At 62.3% G+C, this 13692-nt stretch overlaps 1 protein-coding gene across 5 annotated transcripts; it reads right to left on the reverse strand.

The window, feature by feature from the left end:
• Positions 1-1692: 1692 nt before the first annotated feature.
• Positions 1693-13478, reverse strand: GATD1 (glutamine amidotransferase class 1 domain containing 1). Of its 5 annotated transcripts, none has more exons than XM_069471864.1 (8): positions 12949-13478; positions 7074-7150; positions 6309-6414; positions 5843-5950; positions 4773-4867; positions 3686-3779; positions 3329-3440; positions 1693-3209 (listed from the first exon to the last, which is right to left on the reverse strand). In XM_069471864.1, the coding sequence occupies exons 2-8, from the start codon at positions 7113-7115 to the stop codon at positions 3203-3205; spliced, it is 564 nt and encodes a 187-aa protein (XP_069327965.1). In that variant the 5' UTR covers positions 7116-7150; positions 12949-13478; the 3' UTR covers positions 1693-3202. The 5 variants fall into 5 exon arrangements, with proteins under 5 accessions (XP_069327965.1, XP_069327963.1, XP_069327967.1 ...); XM_069471862.1 differs by lacking the exon at positions 12949-13478 and adding an exon at positions 9709-9843; XM_069471866.1 differs by lacking the exons at positions 5843-5950; positions 12949-13478 and adding an exon at positions 9709-9845.
• Between the last annotated feature and the right edge of the window lie 214 nt (positions 13479-13692).

Raw genomic sequence — 13692 nt, forward strand, 5'->3', positions numbered from 1 at the left:
TGTGCTGTTTCATTTTGCTGTCTTGGTCCCCTTTGTCCCCTCAGCACCAACTGCCCCAGCTGTTGGCTGCTCCTGGGTGACACAAGGAGACAGGATTGGGTCAGGGCCACACACAACACTGCCCGCCGTGTCACTGGGCTGCAAGTTTGGGGGCCTCCCTGGGCGGGGACCTGCCCGAGTGCTTCCTCTGTGTCCCCAGGCCTGTAGGGCGCAGTGGTGGAGTTGGGGTGCAGAGGGTGGGCCTCTGATGACAGGGGCTGCCAGAGCCCCGCCCCAGGCACGTCCCAGCCAAATGTCATCGAAGCCCATCAGACCTCCCAGGGTGGGCCGACGTGGATGCCGCTAGGGGCTGCGCCCAGGCAGAGGTGACGTTTTGTGGGGGCTGCACGATGTGCACCGGCTGCTTGGAGACCACATGGCAGCCTGGGGACCCAGGGGTGGGAACCTGCAGCCTTCGGACTTCAAGGATCTTCTGAGGACGCTGGTGCTTTACAGTGGGAGTCTGCCAGCCGCCTCATCTGCCAGGAAATTAATAAACTTCTCTTTCCTCTTCAAACCACTTGTCCTCGTTCTTCTGATGCGGCCTCAGGGACACTGCTATTGATAATCTAAGTGAAAAACATCAAAATATTTTTGGCATATGTGTCGGGGCCTAGTTGTCTGTTCTCGGTGTGCTCTTGGCCAAAGAATGACCGGACACACCAAAAGCAAGGCAAGCGTGGAACAAAGTTTATTGAGGAAGGGCAAGGTAGGTTTACAGAGCAAGACACATTCGTCACTGACAACGAACGGCCCCGTCAACGCCCCGTCATAACCGTATCAGAAAAGGTGACCTGAAAAAAGGTAAAAATGTTTTTTCTGTCTCTTCTAAACTCTCCCACCCTTTTTGAGAACTAAAACCTACATCCCTGCCTGAGGCCGTGGTCGGGAGGGGCAGGGGAGGGTCCTTTGTTCTTTGTGCCACAGGAGATGGCCGGGAGGTCACAAGACTGTCTTAGTCGCAGCTGCTGGGGAGGCTGAGGCGGGAGGATGGTGGGAGCCCGGGAGCTGAGGCCACAGTGAGTACAGTCCCGCCTGTGGACAGCCACTGCACTCCAGCCTGGGCAGCAGAGACCTCACCTAAAAAAATTAAAATCTTTTCAAAAAGAACTTCATTCATTATGTTTTAATTTTGAGACATGGTCTCAGCGTCACCTGGGCGAGAGTGCAGCGCACGATCACAGTTACCGTGTCCTTGAGCGCCTGCGATGCTCCCTTGAGCGCTAGAGCTACAGGCAGGAGTCCCTGGCATGGCCCTTCGTCCCTTGCTCATACTGCGCAGCCATCGACATTAACGAACACTCACACCCGCGAATTCCTGTACGAACATTCACGTCCCATCTCTGTGGGGCTTTCGTTTCTCTCGGTAGATGCAGGGGGTCTGTTAACACACACTCGGCATGTGGGGAAACCCTCCCCACCCAGCTGCCCCTTTGGGGGTTTATCCCTTTCCTGCTGGGCCACCCCAGCCCCTGCCTGGCCCCTGGAGGGGGCTGAGTGCGGTGGGGAGGCCCCGGGAGCAGGCCCGGCCCGTGCACGTGGCTGCAGACGCAAGACCCGCAGGCGTCAGAGCCCAGCTCCCCTCTTCACACACATGCACACGCACGTACATGCACACGCACGTACATGCACACGCGTGCACACACACACACACACCACACACACGCCGTGACCTGGAACACGAGCTCCGTCACAGGCTCTGCACGCTACCTCTGTAACACGGCCTGCTACGGTCTGAATGTATCTCCCCAAAATTCACATGCTGAAATGCCCACCGCTAAGGTGCTGGGATCAGGAGGTGGGGCCCTTGGGAGGCCCTTGGGTCACAGGGTGGAGCCCTCACCAACGCGGTTAGCGCCAGTAACTTGACCTTGGGCTTCCCACCTCCAGAATTATGAGAATAGATTTCTATTGTTCATAAGCCACCGATTTACAGTATTTTGTTAGCCTGAATGGACTAAGACATGAAGGCATGATCTTAAATTTAGTCTAAACACAGAAGTTTGTGTCCAGGGACACCCACCACACGGGGACGAGGGCAGACGGGGGACAGAGCCAGCCGAGTGCGCAAGAGCATCTTTCTGAGCACGGTCTGGAGACGCTGGAGGGCGGGGGAAGTGGCCTCCGAGGACAGGGACGTGCCTGGCTTCCTCCTTCCACTGTGTTCTGATCTTCCTTACTGGACAGGTTTACAGTCACCAGGGGCCTCCTTCCCGGTTACTGGGGACAGCCGTGCAGTCGGACAAGCCGAGCCGGGAGGGGGCAGGAGAAAGGCGAAGGAAGGAACTCGGGCGGGGGACGAGGGGGTCGGAGCCACTCGCAGAGGCCCCGCTCCAGGACCAACGGGCAGCCCCCAGGGGCTGGCTGGGCAGTGCCCAGGGGGGACGCGGGTTCCCAGTAAAGACCCGTCCAGGGTCTGGGGGGCGGGGGCTGGCGCTGTCTGGCCAGGGCTGTGGGGAGCGGCGACTCGGTCGTGGCGAACCTCACGGTGGTAGGATATTCACAACCAAACTGTCCCGCGCTGCCTACGTGGGACAGGGCAACATCACTGCATCCACCCCGCGGTGCCCCCAGCACCATCCCAGAGCTTAGACGGGGTCCCCGTTACATTCTGAAACCACACACCAGGCAGGGGTTCAAGTTAGGGCAGTTTCTTCAGCAGAAAAGTGCTGCCAGCACCAGGTTATCTGGGGACAGGAGGCCGCACCTACCAGAAGCTTCCCTGTTCACCTCTGGCCACGATGAGTTCTGAGCCAGCTCCCCCAAGGCCCCTACAGCTAAAGGGTGGGGGGCAGCCGAGGCCACAGCAGAGCAAGCCCCCACCCAGGACTCCTGCCGCTGACCCCTCCAGCCAGCCAGCTCTCCCCGGAATGCTCAGCTTGGGGGCCTTGGGGACCACCGCCGGCCAGCACAGCTCCTGCAGGGCCTGGGCCTTGTCTCTGCCTCCTACCTGAGAACATGCAGGGGGTCGGGGGCTCAGTCCCTCCACCTGAGCCGACACCCCCACAGCTCATTCCTGGAGGCCTGACAGTCCCACCGGGACCAGACCAGGCTGTCATCGCGGGTCGAGGGTCTCTCGCTGGGAGGGAAGAGGCAGGGTCCCGGCAGGCTCACGGAGGCGGCACCTGGGCTGTCTGCCGGTGGCGGCGTCCACACAGCAGGCTCATTTCCTGCAGGAGGAACGTGTGGTCAGGGCTCGGGCACTAGCATGCAGCTCACACTGCCGACGTGGCCGTGGCCCCGTAAAGAAGCTGGTCGAGCAGGAGCCCTCCCGCCCCGGTACCCTTACCGGCTGCCGCAGAGGAAGAGCAGGTTCTGTACGGCAGGGACGGTGGAGCTGGCGTTCTGGCCCGTGACGAGGTGGCGGTCCAGCACGACATGCGTGGCATCGGGCTCGCTAGCTGAGCAGGACCAAGGACACCAGCCTCAGGAGATGCCCCCACGACGCACCCCCTCCTACTCCCCTGGCTCCGGGCGGGCTCCAGTGGGTCAGGAGCTGCGTCAGCCTGCCTGGGTGCGAGCTGCCAGCCACAGGGGTACACGGGACGCAGGTCGACGAGGCCGGCCGGGCTGGGCGTCTGCAGGCTGCAGCAGGAAGCCCCCACCCCATCCCCCGTCAGTGTGGGGGGCGCCCTTGGGAGCTCACCACTGAAGCTGGCGCCCGAGTCCTTCACAAAGTCCTCCACGATGAGCGGCAGGCGGGCGAAGTCAGGGGCCCTGACAAGCTCACACACTGGGGGCTGTGGGGGAGGACACGGGGGGACCCTGAGCCTGGACAGCCGCCCCCAGCACCCACCCCTGCCCCTGAGGCTGACCCCAGGTGTCGGGAGGTCGAGTCAGCAGGGAGCTTCACCCACCACATGGGGGTGGGGCGGGGGTGTCCCTGCTCATGACAGATACGAGGCTGTGGTGGCCGGCGCCAAGGCCTGGCCCTCCCCTGTGGGGTGTCCCTGGGCGGGGCTGGCTCCCCAGCATTGGAGCACACAGCTGACCAGAACGAGACGGGCCAGAAACCTCAGGGCTGAGCCCCGCGGTGGGCAGAGGGCTGGGCAGGGCACACGCAGCGTACGTAGGTACAAGTCTAACCACAGGCTCACGAGGGGATCGCGGCCACTTGGACCCGAGACAAGGGGTGTCTCGCCCCAGAGGGCAGCTCCGGGCACCCACTGAGGAGCCCCTCAGCAGGGAAGGTGACACCGCAGTGGGGTGGGGCAAGGGGGCCAGTGACTGGGGGCCTCTGCACCGGCTAGTCCTGATGCCCCGGGTGTCCAGAGCCCACGTCACTGCCGCGGGTCTCAGACCGACCACCAGATCGCTGTGTCTCGGGGACATGCCCACAGGGCTCTGAGCGCCCCGACGCGGCCCACGTGCACCTGCCGCCCACACCCCTCCCAGCGTCTGCTGTCCAGGGCCCCGGGCTGTGGGGAGCCCCAGGCCACAGCTGCGTGGAGGGGCTCTGGAGTCTCCACCCTCATCCCAGCTGGCGGCAGGCAGAGTAGGTGGCCCAGAGAACCTCCCACGATGCCCCTCGCCCCATCCCAGAGGGCTCCCAGCCTGTCCCCTGCCATCAACAGCCAAGGTCCCAACCGTCCCGAGCCACGTGGGACACATGTTCTCAATTCAGGCGGAGAGAGCAGCCCCAGCCGTACGGGGACAACAGGGACCTGGGGCCAGCAGGAATCTGCTCTGGGGGCCCAACCCAGGACACCGGCCTCTGCCCTCCAAGCACTCACCCCCGTCAGGCTATAGCCGTGGAACACCCAGGATCTGTCCTCATTGGTGGCACAGCACAGGGCGGCGACGCCATGACCGACCGCACAGATGGGCTCTGAAAGCAGCAGGGCATGGCGGGCCTGAGCCTGACACAGCGCCTGGCAGCACCCGCCTCCCTGGGAGCCACCCTGAGCTGCTGCTTCAGGACCAGGCTCTGGTTTAGCACCCAAAGCTCCGGTGCTGGTGGCTGAGAAACACACACGAGCAAGGTTCCAGGCCTATTTACCAACCCCCAGGACACGACACGGCCACGGCCAAGCGCACAGCCGTCCCTGGCTGCCACAGTGGCAGACGCCATGGGAAAGGCCCCTGCAGGGCTGCAGAGAGGAAGCCCCTGTGTGGGTGGCAGAGGTTCCCCGAGGCGGTGCCCGTGCCCTGCGGTGGGACCGCTGACTCCTCCCCAAAGGCTGTCTGGAACGAGCGCATCCCCATGGCTGAGTGGCCAGGAACAATCGCCGCCCGCCCAGGCGGTGCTGGGGACAGAGGCCCCGCTCCCTCTGACCGGGGGTGCTGTGCAAACCCCAGCCTGCCCGCGCACTGGCCCCCCGGGAAGATCCACCCCCGCAGACATGCTCGCCACAGCCCAGCCCTGGCCAGGGCGGCTGCCAGGTCTCCTCAGAACAGCGTCCGCCCAGGCCCTGCTGGCCCGAACCCCAGACCCCAGCCTGGATGCCGCGCTTTCCCCCAGGAACGGAGCCAGCACCCCGCCTCCCTCCTGGGGGCCCGGGAGGGCAGCTGGCAGGCTCACAGGCGGTGACTGGCAGGAGACCAAGCGTCTGTGTGGATCGCACAGCAAACTCGGCTACTTGGGTCAGACCCACTGAGGCTGTCCACACCGCGCATTTCCAGGTCCCAAATCTGAACCTGCACCCTCGGCGGTCACTGCCACCCACCCAGAGCTGCAGTGCTGGCCTGACCCTGACCAGGGACCCACAACCCCCCCCAGGTATCTTCCCGCCTCTTCGGCTGGCAGACCAGTTCCTCCAGGATCTGCTCGCCCGCCCGGCCCCCCGTCCCGGCGGCCACCTACTGCTCTCAGCGTGGAAGTGCTGCAGGATGCGGGCCAGGGACCCGCTGCTGGCCAGGTCGACCAGGGCCCCGGGGCAGCTGGGGATCAGGAGGGCATGGTACCGGGCACCTGCGGGGGACCACACAGCAGTCACGCAGAGAGGCCGCACGGCCAGGGCAGACCCTCCACAGGGACCAGCTGGCCAGGTGACATCACTTGTCGCTTTTCCTCCATGGGCTATGGCTCCGAAGGGCCACGCCACATTCCAGTGGGCCATTCTGGCCTTCCCGTCTCCACGTGCCCACTGCTTTCCCCCAGGAGAGCCCAGGAACCCAGGACGGGGGCTGGAGACTGCCCCAGATGGTCACAGTGCTCCATGGCTTCAGGGGCAGAGCCAGGGAACTTGCTGAAACCCCAAGGCCATCTGGAACCCCGGGGGCGGGGGAGGAACACGGCCTGCCCAGCAAGGAGGGGGTCCTGGACTCACCGTCGATGGACTCAAGCTTCGCAGGGCTGGCGTAGGCCTTCAGGCGGAAGTCTTGCACCCAGCGTGCATTGCTCTCGGTCACACCCACGAAGTCCATGGGCTTGCCCTGGAGGAGCAAAGGTGAGGGTCAGCAGGGCCCACCTCACAGCAGGATCAGCGGGAGCCTGGCAACACTGATGCGGGGCTGTGACCCAACAGCATCCCCTCGGGGCCCAAAGGCCCCTGATGGCCTGGCCACTTCACCAGGTTTCCCAGGCCGGGGGGCTTCCGTGGCCACTGAGCCTGTCTCAGCAGGAGCAGGCAGTGGCCAAGGAAGGCCCGATGAGTGGGACCTCCATGCATGGTGGCCGAGCACAGTCCCATGTCTGAGGGCACACCCCAGGGTCTCACCACGGCTCCCCACCCCTTGCTCCCTCTTGGCCCTCAGTCTCCTGCCCATGCAGTGGCAGGAACTGTCCCACCCACCTTGGAGGTGACTCGAATGTGCAGTGACAAACACAAACTGCATCCTTGTTATGACCCAGCTATGTCTGATACCCCTGGGTCCCCTGGTACCAGAGGGTCGAGAGTCCCCCCAGTGGAAACATCTGCACCTGCCCACATGGGGCCGTACCTCATCTCAGCACACAAACTCGCACACCTGTACAGAAAGGCTCCCATTCCGACAGGTGGGTCAGAGCCCAGGAAAAGGGGACAGTCCCCGCTCCTCCCGCAGAGCGCGAGCACTCTCCAAGTGTCCAGAGAGGGGGCAGCGGCTGGACTTACCCCAGGGGTGGCCACCTGCAGGTTGAAGGTGGCGCTGGCCATTGTGAAGCAGTGGAGGAAGGACTGGGCCGACACACCTGCAGAAGGGTCCCAGGTAGGTACAGGCATGACAGGCCAGCCTGCTCCCCCAGACCCTCCCCCAGATGCCCAGATGCCCCCGGGGCCTGTCCTGGTCTCCTCAGGGTAGTTCTCTCCCCCACCCCAGGGGCCCACCTCTCAAAACCCTGAGGCAGAGGCAGCACCCACTCATGTCCAGGAGGGGCACAGCCAGGTCTGTGCTCTGCCCGCTCCAGCCCACTGGCCCCAGCCAGACCCCCAAGCCAACCAGGGGCCCGGCATCCTCCCACCCTGGCACCTGGAGCTTCCAGCCCTGAGCTGGAACTGGGGCAGGACCCAACCCATCCCAAGTGTCCATCACACACACGCCCCTCGCGCCCCAACTCCTGGCCTCAACCCACCCTCACACACACCCTCTCTAGTGAAGACCTCTGCGGGGACACCAACCAGAGGGTGACATCTAATTCCACTCCGCTCATGCACTCACTGAACCACCAGGGACCGAGGCCCCCAGTCCCCAAGCTGGACCAGGGAAGGGCGGCAGTGAGCAGACTGTCCCACAGACCGCAGGTGGGTCCTGACACCTCCCCACTCCCTCCAGGGAGAACACGCAGGACCCCTTTCCTCAACGGAGCTCTGGGATTCTGCCCTCCCCATGTACCCAGCCCCCTTATGCCCATCAAAGGACTCCTAAGGCCAGGCACAGTGGCTCACGCCTCTACTGTTTGCACTGTGGGAGGCCGAGGCAGGAGGATCGCTCGAGGTCAGGAGTTCGAGACCAGCCTGAGCAAGAGCGAGACTCCGTCTCTACTAAAAATAGAAAGAAATTAGCCGGACAACTAAAAATATATAGAAAAAATTAGTCAGGTATGGTGGTGTGCGCCTGTAGTCCCAGCTACTCGGGAGACTGAGGCACAAGGAACCTCAGGAGTTTGAGGTTGCTGTGAGCTGGGCTGATGCCACGGCACCCTAGCCTGGGCAACAAAGTGAGACTCTGTCTCAAAAAAAAACAAAAAACATGGCTGGGCGCGGTGGCTCACACCTGTAATCCTAGCACTCTGGGAGGCCGGGGTAGGCGGATCGTTTGAGCTCAGGAGTTCGAGACCAGCCTGAGCAACAGCGAGACCCCATCTCTACTAAAAATAGAAAGAAATTATATGGACAGCTAAAACTATATATAGAAAAAATTAGCCGGGCATGGTGGTGCATGCCTGTAGTCCCAGCTACTCGGGAGGCTGAGACAGGAGGATCGCTTGAGCTCAGGAGTTTGAGGTTGCTGTGAGCTAGGCTGACGCCACGGCACTCACTCTAGCCTGGGCAACAGAGTGAGACTCTGTCTCAAAAAAAAAAAAAAAAAACAAGAAAAACAAAACAAAAAAACATACACACAGACACACACACACACACACACACACACGGCTCTTAGGGAAAAAAAAAAAAAAACCCAACACCACACCAAGTCCAGAAGGCAATCCCGTACACTCTGGGGGCTGCAGCCCACCAGGGAAAAGGCAAGCCCTGCCACTTGCACTGCCAGAGAGCACAAACCACAAGTGGGTTTTTCTTTTCTGAGGCAGAGTCTCGCCCTGTTGCCCCAGCTAGAGTGCCGGGGTATCATCATAGCTCACAGCAACCTCAAACTCCTGGCTCAAGTGATCCTCCTGCCTCAGCCTCCCGAGTAGCTGGGACTACAGGCCCACGTCAGGATGCCCCGCTAATTTTTTTCTTTTTTTGGGGGGGAGGGGGAGAGATGGGATCCTGCTCTTGGCTCAGGCTGGTCACAAACTCCTGATCTCAAGCAATCCTCCTGCCTCGTCCTCCCGGAGTGCCAGAATTACAGGTGCCACCACGCCCGGCCCCACACGTGTACTTCTGAAATGGCATGGTCAACTTCTTTCTACATTTATTTTAATCCTGGAATCCTATTCCCTAAACTGAATTTTCATCTTTATTCACTCGTCAATTAATACATACTCATTGCAAAATGTTTGTATATCAAGGAAAAACAAAGTCTCCCCAAAACACCCCCCAACTCTGCCCCACGGGCAGTTCCTCGAACTCTTACTTCCCGGCACTTCCCGACCCTGGCCCCACCTCCCTGTGGGGCGACTCTCTCCGACACGGAGAATACAGGTGAGGCTCTGCAAAGGGCTCAGCTCTCATCCTCCCCCCCCCCCGCCGGGCGCCTGACCCCGCCTGAGCAGCATCCGTGCCCGCGACAGGGACCCCCACCAGCCACCGCGTCCCGCGTGAGCCCCAGGCCAGCTCACCCCGGTGCCGAGGGGCGCGCGGCCTGGCCGTCCCGTCGCTCCGAAAGCCCCTTCCCGGACCCTCCGCCCGAGCCCAGAGCCCAGAGCCGCGGTCAGCTCCCCGGAGCCGCCTCGCCCCTCCCTCCGCCCGAGGGGCTGCCGCCGCCGGCCCGCGGTCTCCGCGACAGGAGCGCCCCAGAAGCGGGACCCCGGCCCGCCCGCGCCCCGGCTGCGCTTCTTCCCGGCGCCGCCGTGACTCCCGCCCGCAGTCCGCAGGCCGACAGCCTCGGAGCCCGCCCGGCGGCGCCCCCGCGGACCTCGCCCCTCACCTTCGGCGGCGCCGCTGGCCACCAGCAGGCAGGCGGGCCGGCTCTGGAGCCGCTCGGACGCCATGGCGCGGGCACGGCGCTCAGCCTGCGCGTGCGCGGGGCGTGTGCGCGCGCGTTCCGGAGGCTGCGGGTCACGTGCCGAGCGCGGGGCTGCGCGCATGCGCCCATCTCCCCGGCGGCGTCCGCTCGTGCGCGGAGGGCTCCGGACGGGTCCCCTGCGCGTGCGCCCCAGACCCGAGCGGACCCGGCACGCCGGCGTCCGGTCGTGGAGGACCACCTGTGCCAGCCCCCGGGCGCCGGGGCTGTGACACCCGCAGTGGTGGGCACAGCCCCCTGCTCTGGGCGCACGGCCGGGGGTGAGAGCTCGCCCGCGGGCCCCGGGGAAGCTGGCTGCGGCCATTAGCTGAGAGGACGGCGGGGAAGCTAGGGCGACGGGCCACGTGCGTGCAGCAGAGGGGCCTGAGTGGCCGTCCCTGCTCAGGTGCACCTGCGGGGCCCTTCAAGCATCCAGGGAGGCGGCGTGGGGTGATGGGTTCCGCCTGGCCAGAGCAGTTGGGGGATGACAGGTGTCCAGGGTCACTCGGGTTTGGGCTGAGCTCCTGGGAGATGAGGGTGCCCCAGGAGTACTGAGTTTGGTGAGCAAAATCCAGGGCGCTGTTGGGCCAAGCTGCATTTGGAGCAGTTTTCCTGGAGGGCAGTTGGTTGCAGGTGTCCGCGGGGGGTTGGTCAGCCTGCCCTGCTGAGCCTCCTCCCAGGGCTCTTCCCCAAGGTCAAATTTGAGGTCCTGATCGTGGGGCTTGCACACCTCCCCGAGCGTGGAGTTCTGGGGCATCCTGTGTGTGCTGTGGTGCCCCGGTGGGGCAGGGGGAGGCTTGGGGGCCTGGCACCAGGGACTCTGCCGAGAAGGTGGTGATGCTCCTCTTTGGAAACCCTGAGATGGAAGGTGTGAGAGGATCCCAGGTCATGTTGCCATGCAGCAGCGAAGGGTTTTGTTGTTCATTTCTCTAGAACTTGCACGCGCTGGGCTCCAAGGATGGGATCTGTTCCTGGGGGCCTTCTGCCCTGCAGAGCTGGCCCACAGCCTGGATCTCCAGTCACCCCTGCTGCCCTTCTTGGTGAAGGCCTCCTTTTTGGAGCATGTCCGAGCCTTTCCCTGGGTGCCTTTGCCCTTGCCACTCCTCCCTCCGCCTGAAATGCTGTAGCTCCTCTCCGCTCATCAATCTCCTGAGCATCCCTCAAAGTCTGTGAGCACCAGAGGCATTGTCTGGCCTGTACAGTGTCTGAGAGATTGGTTCCAGGACACCTGCAGATTCCAAATGCCTCGAGTGGCCCATGCCCCATGGCCCAGATGCATCTGTCTCCCCAGTAGGGTGCGGGCTTTCCCTGAGCAGCTGGGCTGGTGGAGTCTGCAGACTGACACCCTGAGCACCTGTGAGTCACACAGACCAGAGCAGAGGGCAGTGATAGCCCCTAGGTCATGGGATTCCGGGGCAGTGGCTGGGGCACAGGCTGTCTTCACCTGGGGAGGGCCGTCAGCAGCACCACGAATGTCCGGGCAGCAGGCTCCATCTGCCGCCGGCCAGCAGGGGCTGGCCAGAAGACATCAGACATGTGGGTGGGCGGTGGCCTCTCTGACCTGGAGAGGGTGCTGTGACCAGGGGGGCAGGCCTGTCCCAGGTGGCCCAGGACAGCAGGTGGATGGGGAGCAGCCAGGACCCAGGATGATGCCGAGGGGTTGGTCAGACAGGCTCCTCTCAGACACCCTGGTACCACTGGGCTGGGGGGAGACCCCGTACTCACTGGCACCTCTGCCCACGTGCCAGGGCTGGGCCCCAGGAGTGGCATGTGAGCCCTCACTCTGCTGCCACAAGGCACACACTTCTCTCCTGCCAGGACAGGTTCTCAGCCTGGGGTGGGCAGGCAGCTCCTCACGCTGGTCCGCGAGCACAAGCTCTGCCTGGGCCCAAAGACACTGGGCAAGAGTCAGACCAGGCACCCAGGGACCGGTCACTGCCGTGCAGCCTGGGACCAGGTGTGAGGTCGGTCAGCTGTGGGTCCAGAGGAACGCTGGAGACCCAGGTGTCAGAGCCCAAGACCTGCAGCAGTGAGGGCTGCCACACCTGCCCTTCCTCAGACCGTGGTGACCATGCCCCGTGTGTGGCACAGGCTGGGAGGTGGCACAGGCATCCCTAGGGTGGGACCATCCACGTGGAGGTGCGGGAGGGAGGGGAACAGGGCAGAACCTCCCCAGCCCACTCTCGTCTGCAGCCCTGTATCACGGCCATGGGGGTTTTTTAGACCTTTTCATAGCGGGTATTCGTTTAGCCCTTAAAAGCAGTTCTGTACTAAAAATTAAACTAGCCCTGGGCATCCCAGAGAATTTTTTTTTCTTTTTTTTTTTTTGAGACACAATCTTGCTCTGTCGCCAGGTAGAGTGCAGTGGTGCGATCATAGCTCACTGCAACCTCAAACTCCTGGGCTCCAGCGATCCTCCTGCCTCAGCCTCCCAAGTAGATGGGACTACAGGCACATGCCACCACGCCTGGCTGATTTTTTGTATTTTTAGTTGCCCAGCTAAATGTTTCTATTTTTTTTTAGTGGAAACGGGTCTGATTCTTGCTCAGGCTGGTCTTGAACTCCTGACCTCGAGCAATCCTCCTGCCTCGGCCTCCCAGAGTGCTGGGATTACAGGTGTGAGGCACCGTGCCCGGCCTCCAGAGAATTCCTTTATTGCTTCTGGAAGAGTCCCTGCATTACTTAAATTTAGGGACTGCGTGAAGCAGAAGCTGAGCCTCGGGTGGGTCGGGTCAGTGCAGACAGAGGGAAGCAGCGCCTGGCAAGACCTCGAGTGCCCGCCAGGCGAGGCACACGGCACTCAGGCCCGACCCGGGACAGGAGAGGAGGCTGCACTTCGGGTGCAGGGGGGCTCAAGATGCACCCGTTCCATATGGCCCGGCTGCACCCCGCACGCCCATGTCACAGCAGCACTAGGCACGGGAGCCAAGGGGTGAAAGTCACCTGTCGCAGTGGGCAGGTCTATGCAGGCCTGTCCCAAAGTCCAAGGAAGCTGAAAGGCTGACAAATCCAGTTTCAGAAAGAAACATTTAATAGGGACTTAAGAACAGAAGGTATGTCCCTTGTGGCCGAGAGAGGAGACAGTGGGTCCCTGTGCCATCACCCCCCAGACCCAGGGCTGGAGCAATCAGAGAGGTAAATTTTGGTCACAAAAGTATACTTTACCCAATTTCTCCAAGCCATAAGTAGCTGAGAAGGAAAAAGGTTTTCTTCAATCAGAGTGGTGGCCTCCCATGCCAGACGTCTGTTCACGGCGGAGCTGGCGTCCGCAATCCGCTGGCAGGTGAGGGCTGTGTGGGGTCTCCGGCAGCTCCTCCCAGGGTTCCAGAGTCAGCCCTGGGGCGGGCAAGGGCTCCCTGCTTGTTCCTGTCTCCTCCCTGCTCTCCCCGGCTAGCGCGATCCTGTACAAACCATTTCCGCTGGACTGTGGGACTCTTCCAGGCACCGACTTCCCCATTGGTGTTGCTCTGACGTCACGTCAGGGTGTTTCAGGTGTCACAATCATTTTATGTCCTTCAGTTGTAGGGGTGGCTTCAGTTAATGTCCCGTAGCAAGACAGTAAATGCCTGTCGTACGCGAGTGGAAATTCTATACTCAAGGTCCCGGTAGTCGTCCCAGGGAAGTGGTGGCAGGCCTTTGCTGTAAGCCCCGGGACACTGAGGGCTGCCAGGGGAGAACGTCCCCGAGGGCACTCCAGCTGGGACTCTGCACTCTGGGCTGGGCGGTCGTGCTGTTCCCACTCAGCATGTCCCATGAACCTTGCTCAGGGGGCAGGTTTACTGCCTTGTGTTTTGCAATCCCAGGCAGGAGAGAAACCTTCCCGGGTCAGACACAAGGTCCACTTTTATAAAACACTTTGGGAAAGACGTCAAAATTATTTTACGTAAAGCCTGTTTAAACACTGTAACT

This window comes from Eulemur rufifrons, chromosome 6, assembly GCF_041146395.1.
Source record: "Eulemur rufifrons isolate Redbay chromosome 6, OSU_ERuf_1, whole genome shotgun sequence".
Classification (NCBI taxonomy): domain Eukaryota; kingdom Metazoa; phylum Chordata; class Mammalia; order Primates; family Lemuridae; genus Eulemur; species Eulemur rufifrons.

What these genes read in the sequence shown, in the direction of transcription:
- GATD1 (XM_069471862.1), bottom strand. Translation starts at nt 9,772, where the DNA reads ATGGCGTCCGAGCGGCTCCAGAGCCGGCCCGCCTGCCTGCTGGTGGCC. An exon ending in GAAGCTTGAGTCCATCGACG is followed by an intron (nt 5,951 to 6,308) that starts GTGAGTCCAGGA and finishes GGTCCCCCGCAG; the next exon opens with GTGCCCGGTACCATGCCCTC. An exon ending in GCACTTCCACGCTGAGAGCA is followed by an intron (nt 4,868 to 5,842) that starts GTAGGTGGCCGC and finishes TGCTGCTTTCAG; the next exon opens with AGCCCATCTGTGCGGTCGGT.